At 47.8% G+C, this 27,367-nt stretch overlaps 1 protein-coding gene across 4 annotated transcripts in view; it reads left to right on the top strand.

The window, feature by feature from the left end:
• The window catches only part of znf536 (zinc finger protein 536), a 134,484-nt gene that overhangs the window by 19,748 nt on the left and 87,369 nt on the right, over positions 1 to 27,367 (top strand). For all 4 annotated transcript variants that reach the window (XM_076998140.1, XM_076998149.1, XM_076998119.1 and 1 more), the window contains exons 3-4: positions 1,038 to 1,145; positions 24,165 to 26,416. In XM_076998140.1, the coding sequence (XP_076854255.1) occupies positions 24,166 to 26,416 (2,251 nt within the window). In that variant the 5' untranslated portion in view covers positions 1,038 to 1,145; position 24,165. The remainder of the gene's footprint in view (positions 1 to 1,037; positions 1,146 to 24,164; positions 26,417 to 27,367) is intronic.

The raw sequence follows: 27,367 nt of genomic DNA on the forward strand, positions 1-27,367 counted from the left end.
TCTCTGCGCTCAGTGCTTGGGTTTGCAGCATGTTCAGCTGTGGCTGGCCCTGATTTGAGCGCTGAATCCTCCAGCTCCAGTGGAGAAGGAAGAGGCCGCTGCCTTTGGAAAGCAGCTTAATGCCTTATAAATCAATGATGACACAGATGGACCAGCGATAATCTATTTAAAATGCCTCACAGCAAATATTGTTGTACAGATGATTAGAGATTGAAGCTATTTTAACTTGCCCTCCTGCACTTCTCTGACACTCTCCCGCTTCTCTGCGTGCCGTAGAGTTTCGCGTTCGAAACGTGCCACTGTTTTTGAAGAGCACACGCCAGAACAGAAACGCTGTAAAGTTTACAAGGTTTACGATTATTCCCCCCCCCCCCCCCCCCCCCCCCCCCCCCCCTTTTTGGCAGGTTTCAGTGCAGTGACGTAAAACACGGGGCCTCGGGAGGCCGAGCGCTAACGACTAACCGCGCGCTCCTTTAGCTCGGTGTCATGGCAGGGCACGACGGCAAAAAAAGCGTGTCGGGAAACATCGGTCGTAGGACCCTGTCTTCACTTTTATAGCTGATGAGTTCCGATTTAGCACGAGGCCTTGGAGGAGAAGGACGGAGAGAAAGAGAGAGAGAGAGGTAGTGAGGGAGAGGAGAGAGAGGAGAGAGGGAGAGAGAGAGGGAGCGGGAGGAGTGAGAAAATGAAGTGGAGGTTGTCAGATGTGGCAGCTGCGTGGAATCCTGATAAATATAAGCTGGTATTGATCGGCTGGAAATGAAAGATCCCAGAGTGCCGTGCAGTCTTTAGCTCCGTGTCTGTGGCGCGCGGCAGGGCCGGCCTCGTGCGCAGATAGATTTTCAGTGCGGCTCCGAGGCACGGCTTTGATTTCATCTTTAACCTTTTCCCGCTGCTTTTCCTTGACCTCTGCGCCTCCGCCCATGATTCAGTGAATTTGTTACATTTGGCTTGACATCTTCTCCCCTCTCTCTCTCCCTCTTTCTCTCCCTCCCTCTCTCTCTCTCTCTCTCTCTCTCTCTCTCTATCTCTGACAGAATCAAGACATCCCTCCGGTCATCAAGGTGCACCTCACAGACAGGTGACAGGGGCAACCCTAGTCTCTTCACCCTGACCCCAGACCAGTATGCAGTTAGAGTGATCAGGTAAGAGTCCACAGGCCACACCCCTCGTGTTGCCGCCCGTCAGCATCCAACATCACGGCAGCAAATCCAACAGCACCCTCGCACGCCGTAGAGCAAACGTCCTCATATTAGTTACCTGCAGTTACACACAGGCCCTAGACCAGATTCACATCCCCACACAGCATCTCAAGTCAAATGTCGAATGACACCCTCACACAGGTCTCAGAACAGTCGTCGCCGAACGTTTAACTGATCCTCGGGACGGATCCCTCCCTCATGTTTCTAAGTACATTTAGCCTGGCACATTCAGCACTGGGCGGTTGTAATCTTTATCCGTCACACGGCTCCCAAAGAAGTACGTATAAATGACATATAAAGCCTTGCGCTAAATCACCTGCCTTACCATACAGTCATTCAACAGCTCTGCTTCAGAGGTAAGGCTTCATCATGGCCACTATGAATTTTTTAATGCGAATACCTTTATATATTTAAAGGTATTAGAACACGTCAACGTTAGGACCTCCGAGAAGAGGAGGCGATGCAAATGCCAGAAAATAAAATACGTAAAAATGTACATTAACAATTTAAACCTTTTGTTTCATTCTGGAGGTGTTGGGACATGATTGATAAAGGAGACATAGGATGAAAAAGTATGTAAAAATCCTTGAATAAAAGCCCCACTTCTCCTCCTCTCCAGAACAATACTGCCTTATTCCTTTAGATGGATGATAAATTCCCTAAGAGGGAGACTGCAACAGCTGTTGGCAGACAGGGGCAGATATGAGAATAGCAGCATAGGATGAGCGAGCATTAAAAATTAATACGCTATTTAGCCTAGGTGTATTTTAGGTATTTGACATTTTCATGTCCGGGACAGACTAAATTTATTCATAGTGTGAGGAGAAGGGGGGGGGGGGGGTGGGGTGGAGGGTGGGGGGGGGGGAAATAAATAAATAAGAACCCTCAGGAAGATTGCGGCAGGGTATGGGGTGAGCGGGAAGGGAAGGCCATTCGCGTTTTATGGTCAGCCTTTCCTTCGTAATGATACGTGGTAATGCTCGGAGACTGGAGCTCATTATGGTGCCGTAATAATTAGCACACTGCACAAAGGAAATGATTTGCTGCTTAAGCCTGTGCTTAAGGTTCCTCTCGCGCGCTGTGGTTTTCTTGTCTGGAGATTTTTTTTCCCCCTTCACTGTTATTGTTTAGCTCTTTTTTGCATTGTTGAGGACCAGGGTGAAGTGTGGAGGTTGGTGTGTGTGTGTGTGTGTGTGTGTGTGTGTGTGTGTGTGTGTGTGTGTGTGTGTGTGTGTGCGTGGGGGGGTGGGGGGTGTTTTGAGCATGCATGTGTGTGTAAAGAGAGAGAGCTACACAGGGCAGACAGTGAGAATGGAAATCCCAGCTTCTCCAGTGATTAATTACTAATGCTCCCTCAGAACATCTTCCTATCCCTCACTATCTAATCACACTGAAATCTAAGACATGTCCTGAGAGGAGAGGACTCTCTCTCTTCCCTCTCTCTCTCTCTCTCTCTCTCTCTTCCTCTCTCTCTCTGTCTCTCTTTCTTTCCCCTTACCCATATCGAGTATATATCAAGCTTCTAGTCTCTGTCTCTCTCTTCATCCTTCTCTCCTTCTTTCTCCTCTATCTGCTGTTGCTTTTTCCAACTATCCATTCCCTCTCTCTCCCTCTCTATTCCTCCCTCTCCCTCATTCACTCACTCTCTCTCCCCCCCTCTCTCTCTCCCTTTCTCTCACTCGCTCTCTCACTCTCTCTATTCCTTCTCCCAGTGCACATCTCACTTGTTCACTCTTTCTGACATTTTCTTCTTTTCTTCCTCTCTCCCACACCTCCCTTTCCCCTGTTTTCTGGTGTTATATATATATACGTACACTGCTATCCCCTTGGGTAATATTTAGCAGTAGAATGTTTAACACCCTAGCCTTCTGCACACAGTTTCTCGGTCCTTAAAGACTGGGGAGAGGAGAGACACACTTGTAAGTGTGTTGCCTGTGACTCCATCTCTAAAGGGGAAAATGGCTTTTATTTAACAGTTTCAGCCATTACACACAGGATCAGGACAAAAAAAATGACAGCACAGATAATTTCCACAGAAATCTCAGACTACAGAGAAATATGGAGAATATCAACACACTATAGCCATTTAAAACCTTTTTTAAGATATGGACAAAAAGAGTGGCAGAGAGACTTCTCAAAATAATCAAAACATGCTTCATTTTTGTTAGTTTGGGAAAGTTAGCAGTGGTTTGGGACAGGGAGAGAGGACAGGACTGAGGGGACATAATGTTCTCCCCCAAGACCTCTACAGCCACCAAGGAGACCATGGACACTGAAACTGCCCGAGTACATTTAAACTCCCCGTCCCAGCAAAGACGCTGTCCCCCAACTCCTCTCATCTGCATCTGAGGGGGAGAATTTGACAGCAATCTGTTTGTGTGAACGTGTTGTATAGAGGTATACCTGTATAATTCAGCATGTATGCAGTCCCCGTGTTTGTACGTGTGATGGAGTCCCCTTAACGTTTGTGTGAATGTGTGTGTGTGTGTGTGTGTGTGTGTCTGTGTGCGTGATACAGAGAGCTTTAACATGGGCGCAGTTTCCTCTCGTGGCAGGACTGCTGGAGTGTTGGAGTGGATATGCCTTTGAGGCCTTATCCGAGCAGATTAGCGTCTCTCCTTATCATTCAAATCGAGCCACCTCCCCACCCCCCTGCTCTCTTTGAAAAACATATTGTACACATCCCCCCTTCCGCCACCCCGTCGCCCCTGACGACAATCTGCGGCCGTGATGGCTGCCTCAGAGGGGCTTCCATAAGCCCCTGACAGATAGCAGGTTTGGTTAGAGAGAGAGAGAGACTCTTAAGTGACAGAAAAACCCCTCTCCCCCGTCATCTGTGGGTGACAGCAGTAGCGTAATTGATATATGGACCTGACTGTCTCTTCCTCTCCTCCATGTTAAGGTCAACTTATCTACATATCACCCGTGATTTCTCCACTCCTATTATTTTTCCCTCCAGATATTGACTGGCTGGTGCGAAATACGAATTGAGGAGGTGAATGAAAAAAAAAGAAGAAATGAGAGAGAGAGACAGAGAGAGAAAGAGAGAGGGAGAGAGTGGCTTTATTCCCGAGCCTAACCCTTGCCTGTTATCAAAGTAACTTCCAGCTTATTAGCGACAAAGGGCTTCTTTCGTCCCCGTCCCCCCCCTCGCCCCCCCACCCCCTTCCTCCTTTGTGGCAGCCGTGTTCGCTGCCGCTTCCTGAATTAAACTGCTGGCTTCCTGTTCTTTTATATGCATAGCCACATCTGGGTGAGCTCGCTCGCAGTGCCGCTGCTTAATAACAATCACCTTCCCTTTCACTCGCCCCTGATTGTTTCTAATTCACTCTGACAGATAGTGGCTGACAAGCCGCCTGCGCCTCCTCCCTCCGTGACCCCGGCTCGCTCGCTACACTTACACCGCCTGTCATTTTTAATATTTGATTTTCGGGTTTTAAAAGTTACGCGCTTTGGGCCCGTGATGAAGCCTTGTGGTTGAAGCGGTCTCGGGGCCGCGGACCCCCGCTCTCTGCCTGCGCGTCGTCCGGGGTGTTTCTCCTCCAGACCGCGCTGTCGCCCTCCTCCTCCTCCTCCTCCTCCTCCTCCTCCTCCTCCTCCTCCTCCTGCTGCCCCTCTTCATCCCTTGCCTGGATGTTCGGGTTCCGTGATCGGAGGCGACACGCGGATGGTGACGGAGACGTTTCCATTCACCCCGGCGCCTTTCCCAGACGTGTTGTCTCGGGGGTCGCGGCGTGTCACCGGGACGCGCTTGTCCGAGTTGCTGGTGTCCTAAAGTCCCCCGAATACTGAGACAAACACTGACCACAGCAAAAGCAAGCATTTTATTTTACAATTATTCAGCAACGCCCCCAGGCATACAGGTTTATGAGTTTCTAACAGCCCGAACTCAATTGATCCCCATTATAGGTGCACAAACATGCATAATATGCACATCAAGCTATGGCCCAGTGCCCAGTTCGCTGAAGGTGTGACTGGACACATCGACAGGTAGATGGATAGCATATAGCAAGAAATCCATTCTGTTATTCAATAAAAGCACAAGCTAAGTTTGACTGAAAATAAGCAATTTAGCAAGTCAATTCAGTGATGACTTCTTAAATACTGGCCTAAGAGACTCATTAATGCAATTTCATTTCTTTGTGAAGTCTACAATGAATAGTAAAGCTAAAGGAGAAAGAAATGAAAGCAGATAGAAAGAGAGAGAGAGAGAGCACATGAGATAAAGGAAGAATGAAGAAATGCCTCCCTGACTCTTTACAGTTGTATTGCATCTTTAGATCTCAGAATTATAAAGCTCTAACTGATGCTTGATTTCATTCTTAAATTGCCATACCTACTTATTGTCATCAGTGCATGCTTTAACAAACCAAAAAAAAAAAATGTCTGCATGTGTGTGTTATGGCATACTTTGAATTAGTTGTTTGGGAACATTATAGCCCTAATATTGGGTTCATTTAACCTCCCTGTGGGTTTAAAGTAGTGAAACACTGGTAAAACGCTTTTCGAAGTTCACAAGTACAGTTTGGTGTGTCACAGATTTGACACTCTAGACCTTCTTACACATAGCATGTTTTATCAGCTCTTGAAAACACACCACGCTACTCGCCCACTGTCATGTGCACGTAGACTGACAGTAGAAGGAGAGTTCTGACCCACCGTGTGTGAGCGTGCACATTATCCGTCATCAAAAACCTTATAGGTCTGACACTCAGCTGAGGTGATAACAGCGAAGCCCCCTCTCAGGACAGGACGCCATCATTCCGGGGACACCACAGAACCATGGACGGGCCTGTGATTTTTTTTTTCTTTTCTTTTCTTTTCTTTCCTTTGCTTATCTTTTCTTTTCAAATGACAAAAACAGAACTAATTGGAGTACCACTGCATGTTTTCACTAAAGGCACAATTTAATTACATGTGAACTGGGAGCAGCGAGTATTTCGGGAACATAGTACGCTCATTCGAATAAATGGAGCGCAGGAAAAGCAATATTGGTTTTGCTTTGATTAGCAAATCGGCAGGGTAATTTGTTAAGAGAGGGACAGAAAATCTCTGCCCAAAGCTCACTCTGGTTTCCCCCCTGTCCAGATCTACAGGGGAGTGCGTTTCCGTGAGTCAGGGAACACAGAGCCCTCCTCGGAGACCTTCTATCACGTCCTCAGACCAAACCCACTCTGGCCTCAGGGCTAGGGGTCGTGTACCCTGCCTCTAACCTCCGCTGGCCTGTGGTGACACTGCTGATAAATAGCTTATTAATAACTTTTGAAATAATGTAAAAAGTATTGTTGTCTTCGAGGTTGTATTAATAAACATGAATGAATTTATTTGACTTTAACAAAGCATGATTAATGCACATGAGCCTGTGTAGTTCTCGTTCTAGTGATCTTTCCCCCTCATCCCCACCCTAAAAACACACCCATCACCATTAAATATTTATGGCATAATATTAATGGCTTTGTAAAGAAAATATCAAGTTATTAATCCTCTGATTAACAACTGATTAACCTTTTTATTAAACACGTGATCCGTGCATCGTCGATTCAGAATATGTCGCCGAAGTGCGCTGTGGAATAATTATTTTTGTGTCTTTTTTAATTGCAAAAATTGCACGCCTGAACTGTTTTTGTTTTTCTGTTTTACTTTATTTATTTATTTCTTCATACATGCTCAAGTAGAAGCAGACACACACACACACACACACACACACACACACACACAAAGACATGCAACCCCCAGCCTGGCATCAGGTTTACTGACTTGGTAAAGATAGCACATCAAATAAAAAAAAGGGCTAAATATAGTGGGAGATTTTCGAGGACAATGGGCTTTTAATTCATATATCCATTACTGGCAAGTGTAGGACAGTGGAGCAAACCCACGAGCTGAAGGACGCTCAGACCGTCCTGCTTCTCGGCCTGCTCATCCCTCAGCTATCGCCTGTATTTTTAGGTCCTGTCAGAGTCCGTTCAAACATAATTATGCTTATGTTTCACATGTGCCAAGAGTGACTTAATCCGAGACGGGGGGGCAATAAAGACGGTGTATGTTTTTTGGTCAGCCAGGTGGAAATGGGGATAGATCTGGAATGTTTTTGCAGGATTTTATTATGTTTGTTTTTATCCCTCTAAGACCGTCAGTCATTCTTTAACTGTAATAGCAAACTATGTGTTCTTTGCAAATGATTAGAGGGACATTTTTTACTTTTGGCTGTATACCTCCCTCTCGTGAGCGAAATGAAATAACGATACACAACCTACACACCGACTGACACAAAGTGTTAACTTTGTCAGTTGTTTTGCTGGGAGGGCTTCTTTCCTGTGGCATGACCTTTCACCTTAGGTCATGTTTAAAGCTTGGGCCTCATTTCATGAACTTGAAGACCAAAACATAATTCATAAAGTGGTTAGTACTACACCCCCCTCCCCCCCCGCAATGCATTATGGTGCTTTTTCTTTAGCAAACAGACTCTATCAGAGCAGTTAGCATTGTGGCAGAGTGCAACAATGGTGTCCTTTGTCGGGGGGACGTTTGAGAGGATAAGGCTGTGGTGGACACTTGTTGTTATTTCGTGGTTGGTCTTATGATGGATTGGTCCACGTTCACTAGGGCGTCTTTGTTCCCTTCCCTTTGCTATTATTTATTTATTTGTTTGTGCTTAATTCCAAAAGCTGAGCTCACGTTCACGACTCTCCTCTCCGAGCAGGCCTCTCTTTCACTCCGCTCTTGAGCATTCTCTCCCCCCCTCTCCAATTCTTTCAATGGCCTTCATCTTTTTCATTTCTTCTTCATTCCTTCGTCCTCCCCCCTTTCTCTCTCACACACACTTTTCTCTTCCCTCTCTTTTCTCTCTCACCCTCACTCACTCTTCCTCGCACACAAACTGGCCACCCTGGGAATCCTCTTAGTCAAGCACACACCCCTCCGAAAACAATTATCTTTGAACTTGCTTTTAGTGCTGTTTGTCCTAATTACAGATCATTTTCACTGTCACATTTCTTGCTTTATTGCCGTGTTGCCCTGAATGTTGATACTACTGAGGTTCAACCTTATTTTACTCTGCGGAACACCCCTAAGACCTGGATTCATCTCATATTCCCACAGGACTTCTTCACTCTTTCTCTCTCTCTTTTCAAATTTGATTCTTCTTTGCTTCTATTTTTTTAAATAACTTTTTTTTTGTAGTATTATACAGTCGAATTAGACTGAGATCCCAAAATACACAGAGAGGACGTATGGCTTGTCCCAATTTTCGGTGATATAGTGCAGGTTCTTGCGTGTGTGGGTTTGTGTGTGTGTGTGTGTGTGTGAGAGAGAGAGAGAGTGAGAGAGAGAGAGAGAGAGAGAGGGAGAGAGATAGAAAGAGGGAGAGAGAGAAGCAGAGAGGAGAGAGGGCACGTGTGTGTGTGTGTGAGAGAGAGAGAGAGAGAGAAAGGGAGAGAGAGAGAGATAGAAAGAAAGAGGGAGAGAGAGAAGCAGAGAGCGGAGAGAGGGCACATGCGTGCGTGTGTGTGTGTGTGTGTGTGTGTGTGTGTGTGTGTGCATTCTCTTAGAGCTGAGGTATGAGTTGCTTTAGGGCTTGCTAACTTCACTGCCACAGGGGAATGGTGCTGGTGTATTTATAGTGCTCTGCTACAGAGGTGGACTTCATGTAATTAAAACCCAGTAAAGGTGCTTAATACCTTCTTTTTCCTGTCCAATCATAATCTACCTCTCTTTTAGCTGTAAGGAAGACACACACACACACACACACACACACACACACACACACACACACACACAGACGCGTACACTCAGACATGCACACATGCTCGTAAGCCTCTTAGGGATCCGATTCAGTGTGCAGACACAACATGCGGCAGAGTTGCAAGGAGAGGTTTAGACATGCTGCAGGACCTTTTTTCAATGAGAGGCGGCTCGCGCGCGGCGCTGATACCATCTCGCGGCAGCGGGGCGGGGCACTGGCGGCCCGATGGGATTAGAACCATGTCCAGGTTCCAGAGCGCAGAGACACAATATGCCCCCTCCCCTACACCACCCAACACCACCCCCCGCCTGTAGTAAAGCTTACAAAATTACACCACGTCTGATTGCAGGCTGAGCACTACCACCTGTGAAGCAGGATTCACAGTTCAAGAGTTCAGCATACCCCCCCACCTAAAGCTAAAAAAATTAATGATTATCCATATCTATGTTTTTAAGCTGTTTGTCGGTGACCATTCAGTCCACCGAGTTGTTACAAAATGACAGATTAACTGGCCTCATGTCATATTATTGAAACATACTGAAGTCATTAGAGAAGTGAACTTGTTTAGTAAGGCACAAAATGTTGCTCTGTAGCCTTTCCAGTTTTAACCTTTTGTGTGAAGTGTTCTAAATCACCCTGAGTCACTTATCTAACCATCAATCTGCAAAAATGAACAGTGAACAGTAGTTAGCCTCTCTCTACCTCCTTCTCTCCCTGTCTCTCTCCCTATCTCTCTCTCTCCCCATCTCCTCTCCTTCTCTCTCTCCTTCCCTCTCTCCCCCTGTCTCCTTCTCTCCCTGTCTCTCTCCCTATCTCTCTCTCTCCCCATCTCCTCTCCTTCTCTCTCTCCTTCCCTCTCTCCCCCTGTCTCCTTCTCTCCCTGTCTCTCTCCCTATCTCTCTCTCTCCCCGTCTCCTCTCCTTCTCTCTCTCCTTCCCTCTCTCCCCCTGTCTCCTTCTCCTCCTGTCTCTCTCCCTCTCACCCCTCTTTCTCTCCCTATCTCTCTCTCTTTCTCTTTCTCCCTCTCACTCTCTGTCTTGCTGCCTCTTACTTCCCAGAGTCTGCAGTACTTCACAGGACGGCCTGCAGACAGTTTGTACGGTGTTGGTTGTGTTTTATGGCTTTTTAGGAACACACAAACACACGCAGTTCACACACACACACACACACACACACACACACACACACACACACACTTGACACATACCCACACACACAAAAACACATGTGTGCACACAAACACAGACACACACACATACACACAGTAATTGAATTACCCTTGTTTTAGAATTCCTGGTTATAGAGGAGACAGCTTATTTACATCAGCAACAAAGCGACTCGACAGTCTTCCACCCATCTGCCTTTCCGTGTGTCACCACGGCAGCGCAGTCTTGACACGCTGCGTAAAAGCGGCTCGGGTTTGCGACGCTTCAGGTGTGCGCCTAGCTTTGTTTCTCCAAAACATACCTCTCCGTATTCTCACGACCGTGACGTGACAGACCTCACGAGGCCCCACTGGCGGAAGATCCTGTTCGGGTCTTTAACGAGTCATTACCGCGCGCCAGTTTTCATTCTGGACCCGTGTGTCAGCTCGCTAGCGCTCCCCTCCACTCCCTCTCACGCGGGCGGATTGACGGAGCGCGTCCCGGCGTCTGCGTGGGCAACCGTTTGGGGGGAAAAAAATCAAAGAATGGGGAGTTTTTTAGGAGGGGTGCGCGGAGACGACGGTCCCTCGTCTCGTTCCCCCTCTCCCGTTTGGATCGCGCGGCGATGCCTCCTTTCATAGCGGAGGAGAGGTGGGACGTGCACCGAGAGGAAAGAGGGTGGCTGGGTAGGGTCGGGGGGGGGTACGCTAGTGTGGCATATACCTGTCGGCAGGAGCTCCAAATAATTGGTAAATGAGTGCGGCGGGAGAGAGAGGCCTCCCTCTCTCTCTCCCTCTCCCTCTCCCTCTCCTCCCACGGATGTGTTTCGGAAGTCACCAGCCAGTCGGCACAGAGCAGCGCTCCAAGAGCCGGGCTGGTGGCACGCGTTTTGGCTGCGGGGCTGGGCGGAGGCAGGGCGGAGGCAAGGCGGAGGCAGGGTGGAGGCTGGGTGGAGGCTGGGTGGAGGCTGGGTGGAGGCAGGGCGGAGGCAGGGCGGAGGCAGGGTGGAGGCAGGGTGGAGGAGTGAGGGGGGCAAAGAAAGAGGGACCATTCACAAGTTTGAAGGACAAGGCCATGCGGCAGCAGTTTGATGGTGGGCCTGACCATCTACCCGTGGGTGTTCAGGTATGCACAGCCTGCTGCAGCACAGGTGAAGACACACACACACACATACACACACACACACACACACACACACACACACACACACACACACACACACACACACATGCACACACACACACACACATGCACAGTCACTTGCTCACAGGAAGAATCCTTACATGCGCACAGCAGACACACACACACGCACTTCCATTCCCGGAGCTTCACCGCTCACACACATTAGACCTCCCCACCCAGCATAATTTTGAGACAATGCCACGGAAAGTTCACTCAGATAATTACTCCGCGGACAAATGTGCTTTAACTTTGGGGAATCTTCGCTCCCTGCCAATTTAAGGCGCGCCACCGGGCTCTGTTTGTCCGATAATGGATGGTATTCATCTTCATCTTGCTCTTATGCCTGTCTCCAACTCACTTTACACCATAGTCAATTAAACCCCTCTGGCCCTGTCTGTGCATAAAGGGATATATAACTCTTTTGACATTTGGGCACGGCCGTATTAGACACACCCAGAGCATGCGGCCAGGGAATGGCTTCATTAGCTCATTTAAAGGGGCCTACTCTGACATGAGTCACAGAGGTGATTTGCATTGGGTCCCTGTTATATATATATATATATATATATATATATATATATATATATATATATATATATATATAAATTCTTGGGGATTGAGCTGTGGAGTAACCAAAGTTGAATAGTTTGAGGTAGAAGGGTAACGATTGGGTCCAGAAGAGTTTGAGAGATGCTTCTCGTTGAACGCAGTCAGAGCTTTGTTTGATGTCAGTGGAGTTGGGCATTGCTGTTCGAGAGGAGGCTAACTGGCGAGGATGAAGGGCTTTGGATGTAAGCTGACGGTTCAAAGGCGCACGGCTCTTGCTTTGAAGCAAAACCTTTCGGAGACGCATTCGCCAAACCCGGCCTAAAAGTTCCCGGGTCCTAGAAAGCCCCGTAGCTGTAGGGTGGTGGTGGTGGTGTGTGTGTGTGTGTGTGTGTGTGTGTGTGGGGGGGGGTGCTAGCGTGCTAGAGCGACAGCCTGCCTGTGCCTCTCTCCCTCTCCCATCCCGAGCCGGCAGTCTCTGGTGGAGAGGTGGATTTACGAGCCTGCAGGAGAGGCGGTAGGGGCCGTTTCCGCCCCGCTGCCGGCGACTGAGGGTCTCAGATAGGGAGCGTGCGTGTAATGAGGCGTGAGGAGCACACCCTATCCACGCACGCCAAGCCCCGCGCTCCTCCAGGAAGTGTCTGGATGCGGCTTCACGGGGTCGCCGCTTAGCTGGTGCGCCTGCCGTCGCCGGACTGCTGGAGGTGTGAAAGCCTCCCCCAGGGGGAGTGGGCCCCTTCGCCCTGTAACGCTGACTCACTGGATGGCTGGCTGAGTTCACTGTGGGCTGCCGGGCTGAGAAATCTGACATACATAGAACTGTGCTGAGGAAAAACCCTACTGGCTGAATAGACACGAGGCGAGAAAAATATCAGATATCAGACATTAATGCAGTTATTACAGTGATGACTTAATGATTTCATTTTTGGTGAAGTTCCTTACAGTAAAAGTCACTGTTTTTTATTATTACTAAATGATGCTTCAGCTTTTAAGGTGAATGCTAAAAATGTCTTAATTTAAGTTTTTTTTACATTTATACTGTTAACAGTATCCAGGTTAGATCTAGTCAGTTCTTGCTTTCCAGTGTTCTCAACATTTTGTTCCTTTATTGAACATTTTAGGTAATTCCTATAGAAAAATAAACAATATAGCAAACAAAACTAATCAACCATCAAGCAAACAAAAGTACGTCATAAACAGCTCTTTTGCAGACGCCTCTATTCACATACGAGATTCCAGAAGGATTTAGCATAGGTTGCATTTCAAACGACCCTTCGAGTTTATATGGACATCACTATCTGAATCTGCCTCTCAATGAGTGTAAAACAAGACTGACCATGGCGCTCAGAAAAATTGCGCTCTTCAACGGTTACGTGTGATGAGGCAGAAATTCTCAGGTCTTGCACAAGCTCGGCGGCAGACGTATCACTCATGAAAGTCAACCGTTGTTTTCGTTGCCTTATTTCCCTAACAGTGTATTACTTGGCAAAGGTTGGCAAGAATATCAGTATTGAAATGAGAAGTTTGAAAGACGCTCCTCTCTCTTTTTCTATGTGTGTGTAAACTGATTTGAATCACACATCGGGGGCTTATGGAATGGAGCTCTAAATGTTAAATGGGGGTTGAAGTCTGCCTGAACTAATTTGTAGAGCTTTGCACCATGTTGACATTTAAATGCGGTAAGAATAGAAAACTGTATGCCGACCTATTTTGAAGATGCTTTCAGAATACATTCGCCTCAGTCGTGGTCTATAATTAATAAAAAAAAAGGACAGCAATTCACCCTCCCCCCTTGTTTTTTTGCAACCAGATTTGATTAGAATACAACCTTTATGTGACTCTGTAGGATTGGGAGGAGGGAGGGGGGGGGGGTAAAGACAAGTAAAATATGAGCAGGGAGGGAATTAAGGGGGGAAGTGGATGGCGCACACCTGGGTTTGAAGGGGGTGGAGAGATTGCGTCGGCTGGCGGGCTGGCCGGCTGGCGGGCTGGCTGTGCTATCGCATTACTGCGATCCAGCCCCTGTGTTTGTGAGAGTGAGCAGAGAGGAGAGGGACCTAGCCAAATCAGCATGCAAATAACGGCACATTGTTAACTTAATCAGATGCAGGAGAGAAAATATGGAGAGGGAGAGAGGGAGGGAGGGGAGAGAGGGAGGGGAGAAGGAGAGATGGAGAAGAAGGAGGAGGAGGGGGGAGCAAACAAGAACCAGGGTCTTCTGAAATGGCGGAGGGTGAGAAAGATTAAGCCTCTCTACCTACGGAGATGATGTCGGCAGGGTGCAGTGTCAGGCCCCTAGGGCTGGTAAAGTGTGTGTGTGTGTGCGTGCGTGTGTGTGTGTGTGTGTGTGTGGTTGTGTGTGTAAGCAACTGTGAGAGGTGAGAGGGAGAGGGGCCTTGGTGAAGTGTCTCAGACAGACGGTTAGCACAGATAGCGCCGGAGTCGTCTGTGCTCGTACGCCTTCGCCTGGACAGCTAACCCTTACCCACGATCCAGTGCGGGATGAAGAGTGGCACGGCAGGACCGGCACGATGCCATACATGCTCGCTTTCCGTTTGCAATGATGGAGGTTTTCTCAGCTGGGCTGTGTGAAACGTTCTTGTAGCCATTATACATATTAACCGATAGCTTCTGGTTTTTCTGCTCCTCGGTCCAAACTAGCGGCGAATTTACGGCGGCTTTGCTGTAATTAACGTCTACGTGAGCCGTATAAACAGACTATAAAATCCACCCCCCACCCCCTCCACTCTCCCAGCTGCTGGGTAGCTTCAGACGGAGGGTGTGTGTACACAGGGGTCGTGACCTCTCCGGCGCTGCTCATGTGGGGATCAGTGCTGCCGAATGTGTTAGCGGGCGGGCGGCAGCCATGGTAACACACAACATGTTAACATGGCAGCCGAGAACCAGCTGAAACAGATGAGGGGAGGATGTGTAATCCTTTAGCACATGCTCAGGGGTGCGCCTCTCCTCACAGGCTCCTCCCCCTCCTGCTGCCGGCTCACTGAGCGTGATACACAGAGTCGTTTCACATGTGCGGCTTCCTTCGGTAAAGGAACTATCACCCCTTTCTTAATTTCTTTCTTTCTTTTTTTCTCTTCCCTGGTTTACTTCTGTCTTTCTTCTTTTCCTGTCTTTTCCCTCGTCTCTCCGGTTCCATGTTGCTGTCAACAGCAGCTGTATCAGTGGCCTCTGGGAGAGGATGAGTATATTATCGTGTTCAAGGTCAGAGAGGGCACAAAGTGATCAAAAAGTGGAAGGAAAGAGAAAGAAAGAGACAGAGAGATTGAGAGGAGTGAGGAGAGATGTCTGGATTCCAGCATTCTGACCCCCCCTCAAAAGCGTGAGATCAGGTGTGAAAGGCTGCAGGTGGGCTGGACAGGATGAGTGGAACATGCCCAAGTGAAAGTTCATCCTCTCCCTCAGCCTGGTTCACCTGGCCAGGTGCGGTTCCTGCTCTCTTTTCTTTAACCTCTGCTGGAACAGAGTCCACACGCCACTGCAGTGCTGCTATCCATCCATTTTTTTATATTGTTCTTGTATATTAGTGCAAAGTTTCTCCCCCACCCACCCCCAAACGGTACTCCACCCCCGCGAGGGGCAGCGACCACCCCATTTCCGACAAAGCCTGATAAATAAACATGGGACCTGCTCTCCCTCAGGTCCTCCACCCTCTCTCCAGAGTGCCCGTTACCCACACACTCTCCCAATAAGGAATGCACTTCTCTCTCTTTTTCTCTTTTTTTAATACACCCACCACTCCGCTCTTTGAATACTTAGCAGTGACTGACAGATTCAAATGTTATGACTAACTTTGAACTGCACGGAGAAGAGAAAGACAGCATTCTGACACTCCTACAGTGCCACTCACAGCTGAAAACAATGGCAGTTAAGAAAAAAAAAAGATATTGTAACGTATGCAAAGAATTGTGAGCATTTCCACTTATGTCTGACTTCCTGATGGCTTTGATAAGATTACTGGCTTTTCTTAAACAGGATGTGCACGGTCTGCCTTTTAAAAGCTTTATGGACAAACCCAGAGCAGTTGCATAACTGCCTTGATAGAGTGCTTCTCTCTCAGAAGTGAAACTTTCTCTCAGATTAGCTGGGGAGTTTATCAGTGTGACAGCATAAAGGATATTTAACTTCACCCGTATTAAAAAGACATGCCGCGGTTCAATATTTAAAAAGTCCATTTGCCATGACAGAAGTCCTTTTTCATTCAAGAGCATAAGGCTGTTCTACCTGTTTATGGCCTTGTCTCGTCTAAAGGAAAGACTGACACACACACACACACACACACACACACACACACACACACACACACACACACACACACACACACACAAAAGAAGATATTTTCAAAAGACATTGAAGAATTGTTCAATTAACGCAGACATGATGTAAAATAATTACTCAGCTTTCGTAATGAGTATCTCTAATTAGCCATACATTTGTTTTGTGAAAACTCCAAACTTCAGACTCCAGTTGTGAAGAGCTAGAAAGGAAAGAACGCTGACATGGGCTTGTGTTCTCCTCCCTTGTGTTCTCCACCTTTGTGTTCTCCACCCTTGTGTTCTCCACCTTTGTGTTCTCCTCCCTTGTGTTCTCTTGGACAGTTACATTTAAGTCTACCTTCCTAAAGACTCCGTGTAGAGCTCAGTGTATGTACATGTGCACATGGTACATAGCATAATGAGTTAAAGAGGCTTTGACTCTATCTCTCTCTCTCTCACACACAAACACACACACACAGACACACACACACACACGCTTTTATTTTAATTAGCCATGCAACAATTAAAAGATTCACAAACTAAATTGAACCTTGTCTCCCTCTCCTCCTGACTTGATTTCACCACCTGTCAAAACAACACCCCTTGTTGAAGTCATTATGCAAAACTCATACGAACAGAACCAGCGTGAGCGAAAAGAAAACAGCAATTATTTCTGATATTCACTTATTCAGGGGTTATACTGACATTTGAAGTTTTCAGGAAAAGGTAAGCTTTGTTTGCAACTACCTCTGAGGGAACAGCCGGTCCAAATACAATGTTTTGCTTAAAAAAAACAACAAAAAGACATCACACAACAAACTCACCCAGTCACACTTAAATCTGCTGATAGAAGAGTTAGTAGATGCCCGTTTGGCCTGGGCTTTCACCTCGTCCCCAAAGCAGCAGAGACCCTGCCTGGGCTCCTTGCACCATGCTGTAACCCTCTGCCCGCTGGGGTAAGGGTCAGGAAGGCCGTCACTATCAGCGGCTGCTCCCTGATGGGTCGCTCTGAGCCGGAACAACGGCGCCTCGCTGACCTCGTGGCCTGACCGCTGGGTGTGAGGAGAGCGTCTCTTTCTGGATGCTGCCACCCTTTCTGGCCATGCCGTGTCATTCTGTACACGCAGGTTTTTCACTGTTTAAGTGAGTTAATCACATGCTATTTTTGGACAAGCACAACTTACCATTAGGCTCAGTGTGAACCGGTGGTTCTTTTCTATTAATCAGAGAAAACAGTAAACATGTGTATTCATTACATGTCTGCATGTGAGATAAACACCTTTTTGAGGCCCCCCACACATCTTCATTTCGAGACCCCCGCGATTGCTCCTCTCCGGCTCGCTGTCTGCTTAACAAATGCCCAGAGTTATTAATCTTCCTCCCTACACACACAGCGTAAAATCTACAGGCAGGAGTCCCTACACACTGCTGCGAATACCATTGTACGACACCAACCCGCCCACACGCACACACGCCTGCACGTGCGCGCGTACACACACACACACACACACACACATGATACATCTGCTGTACTTCGGGATAACACTGTGAATAGCTAGCATAAAAGGAGGCTTTGAGCATTTGGCCGGCCCAAGTTGATGATGACGGCCATGATGCAGGACAATGAACTGTGGGAATTCTCTGGTCCCCCATTGATCTTCCCTCTCCTGGCATCCCAACAAGCCCATCTGACATGGGGATGAAAGAGCAGCCCCCCCCTCCTCCTCCTTCTTTCTCTCCTTCCTTCTGGTAGGCTCATACTGATCTGTAGAGATGAGCTGAAAGCTGAACTACCTGTTGAAAAGTTCTCTTAAGACCTCTTCAATGACATATTATGTGAGACAGAGAAAGACATACAGAGAGAGAGGGGGGGGGGGTGAGGGATAGGGGAGGGGTCAGGCAAGGAGAGCAAGTCTACTCAACCCAAGTATATGTGCGACTGTTGCAGTATGCATGTACAGAGGCTTCAACCCATAATCCTATAATTAGGTCACACACTGTCTTCTGTTTTAACCACAAATAAGAATACCACCTCCATTTTGTGAAGAGTCGCAGTGAAAATAGCTCTGTTCTTGTAGCCTGCGTGCCTGCCGTTTGACTCTGTTCAGTTCCAGTGCTGAGAACCTTCCCTTAATGCCTCATTACAGCCACTAATAATCCAGTTCAGTCAAAGAGCATCGAGAGGAAGAAAAACAAGGCACGTTTTATTGGATTAATTAGAAGCATTCTGAAGACCACCTGCAATAGACTAAACAGTGAAAAAGATGGAGAGAGAGAGAGAGAGCCAGAGGGAGAGAGAGAGAGTTAGACAGATTGGGCCTGAGTCACTGATATGTGCACACAGTGGGATTTGAGCCACGATCTGCTTATGATTTAGCTATCGTGCCTTGCTGCTTATACGTTCATAAATACATAGCATGCATGACCATATCCACACATTAAATATGCAACATATGGCAACCATTTTCCTACTCTTCAGCTCCTTTTATTTCTTAACATCAAAGTCATTAACGGATGGAACTAAGGCTGACTTCTGCACTCTGAGCAAATAATGATTGATTTATTAATAACGATGACCTCCTTCATAATTAATTAATGAGGCACTGCATAGTAATTAGTCAATGGATGTTGATCGATATGAGCCTAAAATAACAAAGCTGCTAATTACCCATCATTTGTTCCCTTTGAATTTTGTTTCAAGTGAGATGACGGTTGTCAGTTATTTCTAATATCAAAATATGTGACTCAAAATATAAAAGGTAAAATATATAACTAAAGAAAGCAATCCTAAATAACATCTCGCAAAGTTTGATCTTTGATGTAGATCACAAACATGCTGTTAAATGTAGAAATAGATGTATATCATGTCCTTTTGGGAGGTGGGTCAAACTTTCAAATTCGTTTTTTCCACAACCGGCTAAATTGCAGTGGTTTGTGTTGTATTGAACCCCAGTTCCACTCTCTGTGTTGATCTGTGAGATCTGCCAAGAATTTAGCTCAAGGACATGACTGTACCAACACATCTGAACTTGATCATAAAGTTCAATCTTTAATATTTCTTTATTGAGCGTGACGTGTACATCTTAACGTATTTTAAATGCAAGCAAGCTAGGTTGTCCATGAAACTTTTTTTTTTTTTTGCAATCAGATCATTCTCTTACACAGAGCAAAGCACATTCCTGCGTCTTTGTAAATGCATACTGCAGATTGTATCGAAAACCACAATCAGATTAAATATCTCCACAACACCTTTGCTGAGCAGAGTCAGTGCAGTCTCAGTAACAACACGAGCATTGTGAGGTCTTTGTTAAAGTGACACACAGCTATCTCATATTGTCCTTGGAAGCTCTTAAATGCAAACAAATGACATCTGCCTTGCATAATCCTCAAAGGACAATGTTATTATATAAGTTGTCTGGGCACATTATACACAGCTGCTGGTGGGCGCTAGAAACGAAATAATATCCACACTATAAAATGCAGGCCTGAAACGGAGCCATCAGACGGTGTCAAGTTTTACTTTCTAATTAAGGTATAGGGGTGCAGGAGCGATTTGCAAGCAGCGTCAGAAAGTTGAGCGAAGATAAGAGAGGAATCCGGTTGTTTTGCCTTGTTGCTTGAAGAGACTGCATATTAACCACAGACTGTAGCGTTGCACGCCGCTGCCAGCCGTGTGAGAACACACCAGCAGAGGAAGTCGTGGCGGCTTTTGCTCTGCGGCAGACCTCGCGTTCCTTCGAGCACGCCGCCCGCTCGCAGCTGATGCCGGGCAGGCAGTCGCGGGACACGGGAGACACGGTCTCGGAGGCCTGACGGGCATCCCGGACTTCAGAACAGGAGGCGGGTGGAGGCGGGGTGGGGTTTGGGGGGGCTGGTGGGTGGAGCGGCCTCGGCGTCTGTGAGCCTCCCCTCAATGGCAGTCGTCCAAACAGGTGAGCCGTGCAGGTAGCCGTACCGCCGGAGAAACGGAAAGGTAATCTGCAAAACGCTCGCATGCAGGGCGACCTGTAGCTCGCGTTTCTCAAAAGATCAGAGGTTTGATATTGTTTGTTATTCTGTTGTTGCTTGTTGCTAGTACAAAATGACTAAGCAGACCCTGAGTGAGAGATGTGATGCGTATGTAATTTTAAGAGCTAGTGGTGTATTCATAAATCTGGGTCATAGTGGAAAAACAGAAAGTTTACAGGCCAAAACTGCAGAGCTGATATTTCACATTTGCACTTCTATCGTCATTAGACAGAGTAAAACCCTATAAATGGAAAAAAATGACAAAAAGGCAAAATTAATTAAAGTGTCATTGGTAAAGAAAATGGAAAGATAAATTAATGCAGTTCATTCACTGATCATTATAATCTATCTTTATACATTTCGGATATGCAATTTTGACAAATTGCCACTCGTATTTTGTGTACTGCAAAATTTCGTCTGAGGCCATTATCAGATATGTGTTAACTATGACAGTGTGACAGAGTTTAAGAGCAGAAATATTTAGACTTTAATTACTTTGTTTCTTTAGAGATAAGGCTCTTGGCATAGAGCATTTGCTGATTATACTGTGAAACATATGCATGTTGCAGATAATTGTACCATAGTGATGCCTCTCAGAGTATTCCCAGTATAATTTTTTGATGGCCTTTTAAAAGGCTAGTGTGTGTGTGTGTGTGTGTGTGTGTGTGTGTGTGTGTGTGTGTGTGTGTGTGTGTGTGTGTGTGTGTGAGAAAGAGAGAGAGTAAAATAGTTTACATGTGTGTGTATGTGTGTTTCTGTGTGCATGTGCACACGCATTAGTTTGTATGCCTTTGCAAGTATGTGTCACATCCTTTACCATATGAAATGTCCTTTTTTAATCAGAAAAAAAGGAATGATTCGGGAGCAAGGAAGGCATATTAATGCCCTTCATTTGCATATACTCGTCAGCAAGGGGACGTTCAAAAACAAACTGGATCCGTCAGTTCATTCCACATTGTTCCTTTGTCTATCTGCCTTTGTTATATGGTAAAGATAAAACAGGAAATCAAATTGGAGAAAAGGGCACGCCGCTATCTCTCCAAATGAGCAGCAGCTCATCAAGCTTTGCTTAAATCATAGATTCCTATTGCAGAAGGCCTTGTGTCTGCCAGCCACTTCCACACAGCCTTCATCTGATTCTGGGGCCACTGCTCGAGGCTCAAGCTGTCATGTAAAAGCAGTGTTAACGGCTCCCTTTCTAAAGAGGCTCCGAAGGCATAAGGCGCAGGCCTAAGGCTAAATATCAGCCGCCTAGCCTCACTGGCTCTTCAGTGCAACCTCACTGGCTCTTCAGTGCAACCTCACTGACTCTTCAATGTAAACTCACTGGCTCTTCAATGTAAACTCCCTATATCTTTGTTATAATCTCACTGGCTCTTCGGTGTAACCACTGGCTCTTCAATCTAACCTTCCTATCTCTTTGTTATAATCTCACCGGCTCTTCGGAGTCTAATCTCACTGGCTCTTCGGAGTCTAATCTCACTGGCTCTTTTGAGTCTAATCTCACTGGCTCTTTTGAGTCTAATCTCACTGTCTTTGCAGACTAATGCTTGCCCCCTTTCTAATGCAGTTCTCACCTCTTCCGAGTTTCTTAATATTGATTTAGCTTAATATCGGAATTCGATATTGCTTAGCGACATAGCCGGGACACACCCAGATGTCAAGTCGCGTAAACATGCCCACGGTCCATTGTTCTCACCCGGTCTGTGGTGTTCTTTTTGTCTTTAAATTCCTCGTCGATGTAGCCAGAGACAAAGCGTACTGGCATTCAGCATCAACCCACGGTGCGCGCGCGGTACAGATCGGACGGCGCCGCGGTGTTTCATTCACGCCGGAGCGATAAGAGCCGGCATCCGACGCGGCGTGGGCGGAGCAAATAGCGGACGGACAGGCGGGCTCTTATTATGACCCTTAAAGTTGGCGTGTCAGCAAATATGCGCCCCACCCCCACCGCCTTCCAGAGCGAGCCCTGGACTCCTTAATGGGCCGTTTGTGTTTGCGGCTCCGGGATGCTCGCGTCTGTCCGAACTGGCGCGCTAACGGACTTCCTCTGTCTCTCTCGCCCTCCGCGCTGGTTACTGCAGGCTGGAGGACTGCGGGGACAAATCACCCACTTTATTTGCACTTGAACAAAACTGTTGTGCCTGTGTCCTGCACTGTAATTACAAGGCACGGGGCTGTAGAAGACATGCTTCCAGGGAAGGTGCCACCCAGAGGAGGCTCAGCCCTCAGAGAAAGCTGGGATGTAGTGTGTCAGCAGCCTGTAGCCTTCCCATGCTGAGTCATTAGGTAGCTGCTCTCCTGTGGGTTAAACTGGGTCAATCTGCACCATTTAAAAGGGTTATTAATGACCGGAAGGTATGGGTTCCCTGGCCTAGCTCAGCTTAGTCTTCCTTAGGTGTGCGTACATGTGTGTGTCTGTGTGTGAGAGAGAGAGAGAGAGAGAGAGAGAGAGAAAGAGAAGATGAAGACATCACGTGAATGCATTTTGTTTCTAAATAAAGCTGGAGGAAGCCATTACTCACGTTGACTGTGCTGTACAAAATCTGCTGCTCAATTGTCCCTACTTTTCCTTTTGAAAACATATACCTCATGCTAATACTAATGCTGCTTGTTTTAATAATGTGTCATAGCACATGACCACTGTTACTAGGCAGCATACTAATCAGCTTAATGAGACATTATACAATATTTTGTCGACCAAAGCAAAACTCACTTTATTGTTTCTGAAGCTTGACCCTATCGGTCACAGGAGAACGTGGCAAACACCATTATCCCTCCTTAAGTCGGTGCACACTGCATCCTGAATTAGCGCGGCCATGCCAGATGACAACAGACTCTGCTTGTGTATTCATTTCATCCTGAGGGCGTGCTGGGCTGCTCCGTGGCCATTTTAAATGCCTGGGAAGCCTTAGATACATTGGGAACCCTTTCAATAATGCCAACTGTTGTTTTGTCCTCATCGGAAGCTGTACGAGAGCGAGAGAAAAGTGGAAAAAAAAGGGAAGGAGCTTGCGAGAGCAAAGCGATTCACATCAAACGTAATGTGCCTCTTAATGAAAAATTACACCAAGACAAGTGTCGGAGCAGTGAGATAAGCGCGTGTGTTTACTGGAGTAACCCCTTGGTTTTAAGTGCTATTGTTAATATCATAATTGTAGCATTGCGACAGCTCCACGACAATGCCACTGCTCTGTTTCATTAAGGCGTGTAATTGGAGGAATTCTGATAGGATGGGCCCAAGTACCTTAATTATGCGGCGCCGTGCCGTGTTTACTGGGTAATTATTGCCTCCAAAATTGTGTTACTGTTTGAGAGAAAGTTCTGAGAGTTACAGCTTTTCCCCCAAGTGTGAGAGAACATGTAGTTCTTCATAAACCAGAGAGAGAGATAAACTCACTTTTTTTTCTTCACGCCCATCGCTGTGGTGCAGTCATCGTTAATAACCACCCCCCACACACAGACATACAGACTGCATGAAATACCAATGAAATTCTCAAGAGTGAGTGGAATTAGCTTTCTTTACATCCGATAACCTTTGTCACATAAGCTGATGTAATATTCACAATACGATTACATATTAGCAGCACAGCAAAGGTTTTGTTCACTTTTACATCCCCTTTAGTAGCCAATGGAAAGTGCTAAAAACCTTAATAAAACCAGTACTAAGAATGTGCCGTGACACTCTTTAGTTGGGAAACATGACCTTCAGCACACCACCCAGAATACTGAAATGTTCTTTAAGTGAAGTGCTTTTTTCTCGCAGTGAAACTTGAGACACTGCTGTAGAAAGGGCATTCACACCTAAACGCTTGGAAACAATGGACAGTTTATAAAAAAACAGCAGTGACTTGTGAGTAACCAAAGTAGTGTGGATGTATCCATTTTTAATTGATATATATTATGTCCTTAATGTCTCTTGTATCATTTTACGTTCCCCTTTTTCATCCCTGCCTATTATTCTTCGTTTCCTGTTGATTGTGAACAATAGCGGTGCCTTTAAGCCATCCGAAGGTGTGTGCTGACTTAATGTCATCTCTTTCTTTCCTGTTCACTACCACAGGATGGAAGAATCTAGTTTGTGCCTTGGTGTGTCCTCAGCGGTCCCAGATGCCGACACCCATATCAGCAGTGCCGTGCTTAATGGCCGCTATCCAATCAGTCAGAAGCTGCATCAGCTGACTGCCCAGCTTGGCCACGCCTTTCCTGACCTACAGAACCGTCAACAAATCCCAGAGGAAAAGGCGGCCACCCCTCTGGATGAGAAAACACACGCCACACTGGCGAGCCAGCCAATCAGCAGTCAGATGGCTCTGCTAGCCAATCAACTCAACCGTAATATGGATGCAGGTGCCCTGGGTGGTCTCAATGGGCGTGTCGACCTGCAGCAGTTCCTCAATGGGCAGAATTTGGGTATCATGTCCCAGATGAATGACATAGAGGACGACGCTCGCAAGAACCGCAAGTATCCCTGTCCGCTATGTGGCAAGAGATTCCGCTTCAACAGCATCCTCTCCCTGCATATGCGCACCCACACTGGTGAGAAGCCCTTCAAATGCCCATACTGTGACCACCGAGCAGCCCAGAAGGGCAACCTGAAGATACACCTCCGCACCCACAAGCTGGGAAGCCTGGGAAAGGGTCGCGGTCGCGTGCGTGAGGAAAACCGCCTTCTCCACGAGCTCGAGGAGCGCGCCATCCTGCGGGACAAGCAAATGAGGAACAGTCTCCTGCAGCCTTCCCAGTCTCTGCCCACCCACATGGGCCTGCAGAGCCCCAGTCAGCAGCAGCCCGGCTCTGCGTGCGGACTCCTGACCCCCACGAGTCTGGGAGCCACGCAGGAGGGGCCGGCTCAGCCCTCCGGCTCTCCCAAACCCACCGGTGCTGGCCAGCAAGACGAGCAGGCCCTCAACCCGGCCACGGGCTTCCGTTGCACCTTCTGCAAGGGCAAGTTCAAGAAACGCGAGGAGCTGGAGCGCCACATCCGCATCCTGCACAAGCCCTACAAGTGCACCTTGTGCGAGTTTGCCGCCTCCCAGGAGGAGGACCTCATCAGCCACGTGGAGAAGGCCCACATCACCGCCGAGTCGTGCCAAGGGCAGGGCGCCGGGGTCGGGGGCGGCGAGAAGCCCGCCAACGAGTTCCGCTGCGACGTCTGCGGCCAGATCTTCAGCCAGGCGTGGTTCCTGAAGGGCCACATGCGCAAGCACAAGGACTCCTTCGAGCACTGCTGCCAGATCTGTGGACGGCGCTTCAAGGAGCCCTGGTTCCTGAAGAACCACATGAAGGTGCACCTCAACAAGCTGGCCATCAAGAGCAAACCCCCAATGGGCAGCGCAGCGGGGGACCAAGACGGGCCGTCGGTCAACAGCATGAGCAGTTTAGCGCAGGAGGCCCACGCCAACCTGTACTCACGCTACATCTCCTGTCTGCAGGGCGGCTTCCTCGCTCCCGACAAGCAAGGCCTGGCCGAGCAGCAACACCAGATGCTGGCCAAGGCTGGCATAGCAATGAAGGAGAAAGAGATGCTCGGGAAGCTTCTGGGCCCCATGGCTGGCATGAGCCATGGCCTGGGGGAGAGTGAGAAGCGCTCCCTGTTGGGCTGCCTGAACCTGGTACCTCCCCTGAAGTCGAGCTGCATGGAGCGCCTGCAGGCGGCAGCCAAGGTGGCGGAAATGGACCCGCTCAACAGTTACCAGGCCTGGCAGATCATGGCGCGCAGCATGGCCATGGAGCGGTCCTTTATGCCGAAAGAGCAGCACCACGCAACTCACGGGCAGGAGGAGGAGATGACCAGTGCCGCCGGCATGGCGCCCTTCGGGAAAGACAAACACGAACACTCGACCCTGGATTCCAACGACGGCCCCAAGCAGAAGAACCACCCCGACGCCCTCCACACCGTGAGAAGCAGTGGAGGCATCTTGCCCATGAAGGAAGAAGCTGGAGGCTTTGATGGTCACCGCGAGTTCCTGCCACACCACGGCAGCCTGGGCCTGCGCCAGGGTCTCGAGTACAGTCTGGCCGGCCTGAAAGAGAAGCCCACTGAGTGCACTGACTGCGGCAGAGTGTTCCGCACGTACCACCAGATGGTGGTCCACTCCCGGGTGCACGGCAAGGAGCGTCGCCCGGAAGAGGGGCTCCAGCACAGCCTGGACGAGAGGCGTGGCTCGGCCAGCGACCCCGAGTCCCAGTCCATCAGCCGCTCCACCACCCCGGGCTCTTCCAATGTGACGGAGGAGAGTGGAGCTGGAGGAGGCCACTCCCAGACTGGCAGCGTGCAGGACGACAGCCCTCACCCCTCGTCCCCATCCTCAGGTAAGAGTCATTTACTTGTGCTAATTGGCTACAGGCAGTACGACGACTAGTTTAGAAGTGTAGTTAAAGATGTTTAGGAAATAAAAAGGGCCATGAATTACTGGAAACCAGTAGCAGTTTACTCTATCACTCTTGGTGTGTGTTTGTGTGTATGAATGTATATATGTGTGTATGTGTTTGTGTGTGTGTGTGCGTATGTGTGTGTAAAGTTAAACCTATACCTGTTTTGCTAAATGGCTAAACGACAAAGTTTCCTTTTGCATGGCATATCCGTTTCACCTTTGAAACGAGTTTCAAGGCAGTGTAGTCCATGTTTCTTATTTGTGAGAGACAGGATGTGTATGTGATTGCGTGTGTGCATGTGTGTGTGCGCGTTTGTGTGCATATTTGTGCATTGGCGCGAGGTGATCAAATGTGCTTGTTGAAATGTGCTCACTCAAAGAATAAAAGCAGTGACAAATCCAAGCTCCACATTCCACGCATAACTTAGATACATAACGCCTCTGTTCGGATGCCCATCACACACCCTCAGAGAGCCTCACTGCTTGAAGCTCTTTCCATTATTTACTGTGCTACTACTGCCGAGCTAAACACACAAATTAGTTGGAGCAGGCCTACCCACAGAGCTCTCTTTAGCTTCACCGTGCCGGGGCAGGAGCGTGTAGATGGTACGCTGCACGCTGTTCACTGCCATCCCTGTGGAAAATTCACGAAGGATCTTTATGGAGAGGGCCCATTACGAGCGATTAAAACATCTCCACATAAGAGAAGGAGATGTCGAAACCTACCAGAGCTGAGGGACACAGCTCTTGTGCAGATAAAGTGTGTGTTTATTGGGATTAAAAAGAGGCTGCAGCTAATGATTACAGAAGTTTTAAAGGTAACTTTCTCATTCCTCGGGGTGGAACACCACAGTTAAGCAGCCCGTCCGTTAATTAGGTCACGACTATG

This window comes from Brachyhypopomus gauderio, chromosome 1 (assembly GCF_052324685.1).
Source record: "Brachyhypopomus gauderio isolate BG-103 chromosome 1, BGAUD_0.2, whole genome shotgun sequence".
NCBI classification, from domain to species: Eukaryota; Metazoa; Chordata; class Actinopteri; order Gymnotiformes; family Hypopomidae; genus Brachyhypopomus; species Brachyhypopomus gauderio.